This window comes from Gekko japonicus, unplaced genomic scaffold (genome assembly GCF_001447785.1).
Source record: "Gekko japonicus isolate JY-2015 unplaced genomic scaffold, Gekko_japonicus_V1.1 scaffold226, whole genome shotgun sequence".
NCBI lineage: Eukaryota > Metazoa > Chordata > Lepidosauria > Squamata > Gekkonidae > Gekko > Gekko japonicus.
The window spans coordinates 1,117,533-1,124,627 of NW_015169178.1; the positions used below are offsets into that span (position 1 = coordinate 1,117,533).

Consider the following 7,095-nt stretch of genomic DNA (forward strand, 5'->3'; position numbering starts at 1 on the left):
GGACTCTCCAGAGTCTTCTCCAGCACCATAGTTCAAAAGAATCTATTCTTCGGCGCTCGGCCTTCCTTATAGTCCAACTCTCGCAGCCATACATGACTACTGGGAATACCATTGCTTTGACCATGCGGACTTTTGTGGGCAGGGTGATGTCTCTACTTTTTATCATGCTGTTTAGGTTCGTTTGCTTGTTGCTACAGACAGACTAACACGGCTACCCATCTTGACACATATGCGCACCATCTCACGAGGAGACACAATGGCAGGAACTTGGTTGCCAGCCCACACCAAGTGCAGGGCGCCAATGGGGACCAGTGGCCACGCTACCGGGGCACCCCCAAGTCAAGCAACGAGCTGTCCCAACACACCATTCAGCCCCGCCAGCGCCCTCGCTTCCTCGGCATACCTGCCACTGTGGTTTCTGACTTGAGAGACGGCCGAACAAGTCAGGCTGCTCGGGTCCCACCCGCAATACGGGTCGCGGGCCAGGACGCAATTCCAGCAGGTGTCCTTGTACTGCTCGCAGTCCGCCAGCGAGAGGCGCGCCACCTCGGACTCAGTGCTCACGTACAGGTGACCCTGCCGGAGAGGAGGCAGGTTAACGCTAAGGTCGAAAAGGAGCGAGGGAGCGGTGGCTCATCCGGAACCCTTCCAGAGGGCGGAAATGAGAGCTCCTTTCCAGACGGAGTTCAAGACCGTTCCCAGTAGGGGGAATTATTGGGGGCAAGCGCGATCACGGAATTTGGGAGACGTCAGGAGCAGATCCCACAAGGGGAAAAGACCAAAACAGCAACTCTGTCCTGGAAAACTTCATAGGAGGTCCAAGAGGAAGGAAGGAAGGAAGGAAGGAAGGAAGGAAGGAAGGAAGGAAGGAAGGAGGGATTGGATTTATACCCCGCCCTTCACTTGGAGTGGTTTACCATCTTCTTTCCCTTCCCCTCCTCACAACAGACACTCTGTGAGGTAAGTGGGGCTGAGAGAGCTCTGGGAGAACTGCTTTTGAGAGAACAGCTCCGAGAGAACTGTGACTGGCCCAAGGTTACCCAGGTGGCTACCTGTCGAACAGGAGTGGGGAATCAAACCCGGTCCTCCAGATTAGAGTCCGCCCCTCTTAACTACTACACCAAACTACACCAAACAGACTGTGGTTTCCTACTGGAATGGACAAAAATGGAATTATGGGGAAAGAAGCAGGAGGAGGAAGAGGAGTTGGATTTATACCCCACCCTTCACTTGGAGTCTCCAAGGGGCTTACAATCTCCTTCCCTTCCTCTCCCTACAACAGACACCCTATGAGGTAGGTGGGGCTGAGAGAGCTCTGAGAGAACTGCTCTTGAGAGAACAGCTCTGAGGGAACTGTGACTGGCCCAAGGCCACCCAGCGGGCTGCATGTGAAGGAATGGGGAAACGAACCCAGTTCTCCAGATTAGAGTCCGCCGCTCTTAACGACTACACCAAGCTGGCTCACCCGGCCCTGGGAAGGGAGACGCCCATAACCAGGTTAATACGCCTCTTACCATAGTGGTGTCCAGGACCATGGAAGAGACGGGCGCTTCTTTCTTGAAGGGGCTTAGCTCCGCAATGATCACCGTCTGCTCTCCCTTTTGAAGCACCTTGTGGATCTTCCCTTGGTCTGCCGGAAAGAGAGAAGATTCCGCAGTGGCCAGCTTTGTAGATCTCTCAACAGCCTGTCTGGGGTAGTGGTGTCAACTCCAGGTTGGAAAATCCCTGAAGATTGGGGGGGGGGGCCCGGGGAGTGTGGAGTCTGGGGAGGGGAGGGAACTCAGCCGGGAGGTGAGTCCACAGAGCCTGCCCTAAACATTTTAAATTTTGTTTACTTGTCAAGGTCTCCCTTGCTTGAAAGCCAGTCGAATCCGACTCTAGGGATGCGGTGATCATCTCCGTTTCGAAGCCGAAGAGCCAGCGCTGTCTGAAGACGTTCCCGTGGTCATGTGGCCAGCATGACTAGATGCCAAGGCGCACGGAACGCTGTTCCCTTCCCACCAAAGCGGTACCTATTTATCTACTTGCAATTTCTTGCTTTCGAACTGCTAGGTTGGCAGGAGCTGGAACCAGAGACGGGAGCTCACTCCGTCATGCGGCACCCGGGTCTCAAACTGCTGAACTACCAACCTTCCGGTCTGCAGTTCAGCGTAAAGGTTTCCCTTGCTCGAAAACCAGTTGAATCCGACTCTAAGGATGTGGCGCTCATCTCCGTTTCTAAGCTGGAGAGCCAGCGCTGTCCAAAGACATTTCCGTGGTCACGTAGCTGGCATGACTAGACACCAAAGTGCACAGAACGCCCACCGAAGCAGAACTATAGAATCATAGAATGCTAGAGTTGGAAGGGACCTTGCAGGTCATCTAGTCCAACCCCCTGCACTCTGCAGGAGCACAGCCGAAAGATAGCCCTACATACCTACAGCATACTCGAAAGATGGTCGTCCAGCCTCCGCTTGAAAACGTCCAGCGGAGCACCCACCACCTCTCGAGGCAGACTGTCCCAATGCTCAACCACTCTTACAGTTAGGAAGTTTCTCCTGATATTTAGCCGGTAATGACTCCCTTGTAATTCCCACCCATTAGACCTAGTCTTGCAATCCGGAGCAAGAGAGAATAGACCTGCTCCATCTTCTACATGACAGCCCTTCAGATACTTGAAGACTGCAATCATGTCCCCTCTAAGTCTTCTCTTTCCCAGGCTAAACAGACCCAACTCTTTCAGCCTTTCCTCCTAAGACTTGGATTCCAACCCTCTCACCATCCTGGTTGCCCTCTTCTGGACACGCTCGAGCTTGTCAACATCCTTCCTAAAATGTGGACACAGGACTCCAGGTGAGGCCTGAGCATAGCAGAATAGAGCGGAACGACCACCTCCCTTGATCTGGACACAAGGCTTCTGTTAATGCATCCTAAGATTGCATTCGCTTTCTTCACAGCCACATCGCACTGCAGGCTCATGTTTAGCTTGTGGTCATGTGGCTATTTATCTACTTGCAGTTTCTTGCTTTCAAAATGCTAGGTTGGCAGGAGCTAGAACTAGAGATGGGAGCTCGCTCCGTCATGTGGCACTCAGGTCTCGAACAGCAGAACTACCTTCTGGTCGGCAGTTCAGCGTCTTAACCACTTGAGCCACTGCTAAATTACCCCCCTATTTACTGTTACTTCTATTTAGAACTTTTATTAGTTGCAGTCAAGAGAAAGTGCCTTCTCTATATTGATCGGTCAGACAGTTTATGTGTCACGGTTTGCTCTGTTGTCGAATCCCAAGGTAATGGTCCTTCTCCTGTTTGTACTATCTGAGCAGGAAGTAACATTTGCTGAAGCCAAAAGGGGTATCAGCTGCATATCAAAGTGAACCGCTTAATTACTCTCAGTCGGGAGGCGGAAAAATCTTACTCTTATTCCAGAAGCATTTGGGTGTGTGTGTCATGTTAGTGATTGGCTCTAGGTGGTCGGGGGGTGCGCCTCAAGGAATCCTAGAATCATAGAGTTGGAAGGGACCTCCAGGGTCACCTAGTTCAACCCCCTCCACAATGCACGAAATTCACAAATACCTCCCCACTCATACCCCCAGTGACCCCTGCTCCATGCCCAGAAGAGGGCAAAAAACCCAACAAGCAGGGGTCGTTTTGTAGAAAAAGAGCCAGGTGAACTCATTAGCATAACTCATTAGCATATGCCACACCCCCTGACATCACCGGAAGTGTGTCATAAGGCCACACACCCCGCCCCCAACGGTCCCGGCCGCTGCTGGCCTTGTAGCTCCACTGCGGAGCCCCATGAGGGGCCCAGCGGTGGACCTGCAAGGCCGGCGGGAGTGCAAGGAAGCCCCGCGAAGGCCCTCCCTGGCCCCAGGCAGGCAGGGGTGGGGAGAGGCAGGGAAGAAGCAACTTACCCTCCCTCTTCTCCTGCCTCCTCCTGGCTGAATGAGGGCCGGAAGCGGGGCGGCCAGAAGCAGGGGGCGGGGCTTCGTCATGTGCCCCGCCCCCCGTACCTCACCCGGGGGAACTGCGATCCCCCGCAATCCCCCACCAAATGACCTCTGCCAACAAGGCACCCTCCAGGATCTCCAGCCAAACTGGCCTGGAGAAAAATGGCTTCCTGACCAATGCTCCCTCTAAGTTGTGGAGTCCTGCGAGCAAGAATTCTGCTTTGTGAGCTACTGGCCTTAAAGTTGTGAGTGGGCGATTTGGCTGCTGCATAAATCAGTTTCCTCTGGAGCCATCCCTTCCTGAGCGAAGGTAAAAATGTGTGAGCCGGAGGCTAAAAAAATGTGAGCTTGCTCACACTCATTCAGCTTAGAGGGAACACTGTTCCTGACCCCAAGGTGGTGATCGCCATTTCCCTGGGCGTGTGAGAAAGGGCCACGAGAACTAAGCACTGAGGCAACCCTTCCTGCCCTCCCTCTCACGATCTGCCTAAGTTCACAGAATCAGCACGGCTGTCAGATGGCCATCGAGTCTCTGTTTGAAAACCTCCAAAGAAGGAGAGCCCACCACCTCCCGAGGAAGCCTGTTCCACTGAGAAACCACTCCAAACTGTCAGGAAGTTCTTCCAAATGTTTAGCCGAAAACTCTTGTGATTTAATTTCAGCCTGTTGGTTCTGGTCTGACCTTCTGGGGTAACAGAAAACAACTCCGCCCCATCATCTATCGGACAGCCCTTCAAGGACTTGAAGAGGGTGATTATATCCCCTCTCAGTCGTCTCTTCTCCAGGCTAAACACACCCAGCTCCTTCAACCTTTCCTCATAGGACTTGGTCTCCAGACCCCTCACCATCTTCGTTGCCCTCCTCTAGACACGTTCCAGCTTCCCTATATTCCTTCTTAAACTGTGGTGCCCAAAACGGAACACAATACTCTAGGTGAGGTCTAACCAGAGCAGAGTAAAGCAATACCGTCACTTCACGTGCTCTGGACACTATACTTCTGTTCATACAGGGACAGTCTCGTCCCTGTGCCTGGGATGCTGGAACAACACCAGGGGAAGGTCTCAGCTCCTACACCTTCCAGAGGACCTGGTTGGTCACTGTGTGAGACAGGAGGCTGGGCTAGAGGGGCCACTAGTCTGATCCAACAGGGCTGTTATTGTGTTCTTCTCAGGGGAAGGCCTCGGCCTCTCTGCCCTGTTATTGGCCCTCCAGAGGAACTAGGTGGCCACTGTGTGAGACAGGAGGCTGGGCTAGAGGGGCCACTAGTCTGATCCAACAGGGCTGTTATTGTGTTCTTCTCAGGGGAAGGCCTCGGCCTCTCTGCCCTGTTATTGGCCCTCCAGAGGAACTAGGTGGCCACTGTGTGAGACAGGAGGCTGGGCTAGAGGGGCCACTAGTCTGATCCAACAGGGCTGTTATTGTGTTCTTCTCAGGGGAAGGCCTCGGCCTCTCTGCCCTGTTATTGGCCCTCCAGAGGAACTAGGTGGCCACTGTGTGAGACAGGAGGCTGGGCTAGAGGGGCCACTAGTCTGATCCAACAGGGCTGTTATTGTGTTCTTCTCAGGGGAAGGCCTCGGCCTCTCTGCCCTGTTATTGGCCCTCCAGAGGAACTAGGTGGCCACTGTGTGAGACAGGAGGCTGGGCTAGAGGGGCCACTAGTCTGATCCAACAGGGCTGTTATTGTGTTCTTCTCAGGGGAAGGCCTCGGCCTCTCTGCCCTGTTATTGGCCCTCCAGAGGAACTAGGTGGCCACTGTGTGAGACAGGAGGCTGGACTAGATGGACCTTCACTGGTCTGACCCAGCAGGACTCTTCTGATGTTCTTCTCAAGGGAAGGCCTCGGCCTCCCTGCCCTGTTTCTTGGCCCTCCAGGGGAGGAACTAGTTGGCCACTGTGTGAGACAGGAAGCTGGACTAGATGGACCCTCACTGGTCTGACCCAGCAGGGCTCTTCTGATGTTCTTCTCAGGGGAAGGCCTCGGCCTCTCTGCACTGTTGTTGCCCCTCCAGAAGAACTGGCTGGCCCCTGATTGAGATAGGAGGCTGGACTAGATGGACCCTCACTGTTCTGATTCAGCAAGGCTCTTCTGATGTTCTTATCAGGGGAAGGCCTCAGCCTCTCTGCCCTGTTGTTGGCCCTCCAGAGTAACTGGCTGGCCCCTGTGTGAGGCAGGAGGCTGGGCTAGAGGGTTGGATCCAGCAGGGCTGTGCTTGTGTTCTTATGTCCCCGGCCGAGCTCACCTGTTCCAAGGAAGAGGACATCCCGAGTGGTGTTGCTGGCATCCCGCACCCTGTCTGCCACCACGCGGGTGTAGGTTTCATTGTTCTCGAGAAGGTAGAGGGGATGCTGCCCCTCTGGGTAGATGACCGTCTCTATTTCAGGGTAGTCCTTAATGACGGTCAGGGTAGCTTTGGGCGTTTGGGCACTTGACGCAACGCACTGTGTTGAAGAAGAGAAAGGAAACAAGGATAAGTCCAGGCAGCACACAGACTAGGGGTGCCAACTCTGGGTTGGGAAATACCTGGAGATTTGGGGGGGGGAGTCTGGAGAGGGTGGGGTTGGTGAGGGGGGAGACCTTGGCGGGACAGAATGCCACAGAGTCCACCTTCTTGTGCTGAAGAAGTTTTCAACAGCAATTGTATAATCATAATACGAAAAGTGAATACAAAATAGAACAAACAATGTAACAATGTGATGGAGTTGTTGACGATGATCTCCGGAATATTCCATCGTTTCGACAAGTTGCTTCTTCCGAACGAAGATGAAGAAAGATGAAGGGCCAAGATGAAGCACATGCAGCGTCCCTGGTCAGTTTTTCAATGGATAAATACCACCAATTTTCACTGAAGTATCATGACACTGAAGGAGCTGCGGCAGGCCCGTAGCCTCTGTGGGGCCCACGGGGCCTGCCCCCCCCCGCTGGTTTTGCGGCCCCCCCTCCCCTGCTCCCCCCTCCCTCCCAAATCAGCGCTGCCACTGGCCCTGACTATCAGGGTCCCGGCTCCAACCACAGCCCTTCCTGCCTTGGCGGCGGCCGCCTATCGCTTCCCACCCCCCCCCCCGGCGGTGGGCCCGCCTCCCCGCCCGCCCGAAAGCGGGGGCTGATCGGCCGATGCACCTCTCCGCAGCCACAGCCCGAGACGGGAGGAGAGGCGAGGCGACCCC

The 7,095-nt window shown here is 54.5% G+C and overlaps 1 protein-coding gene across 1 annotated transcript in view; it reads right to left on the reverse strand.

Moving 5' to 3' along the window:
- Nucleotides 1-7,095, reverse strand: part of LOC107114518 (semaphorin-7A-like) — a 30,775-nt gene that overhangs the window by 5,082 nt on the left and 18,598 nt on the right. Inside the window, exons 10-12 of the mRNA XM_015416031.1 lie at nucleotides 6,171-6,369; nucleotides 1,515-1,630; nucleotides 404-576 (exon numbers count right to left, since the gene is read on the reverse strand). Coding sequence (XP_015271517.1) covers nucleotides 404-576; nucleotides 1,515-1,630; nucleotides 6,171-6,369 — 488 coding nt within the window. The remainder of the gene's footprint in view (nucleotides 1-403; nucleotides 577-1,514; nucleotides 1,631-6,170; nucleotides 6,370-7,095) is intronic.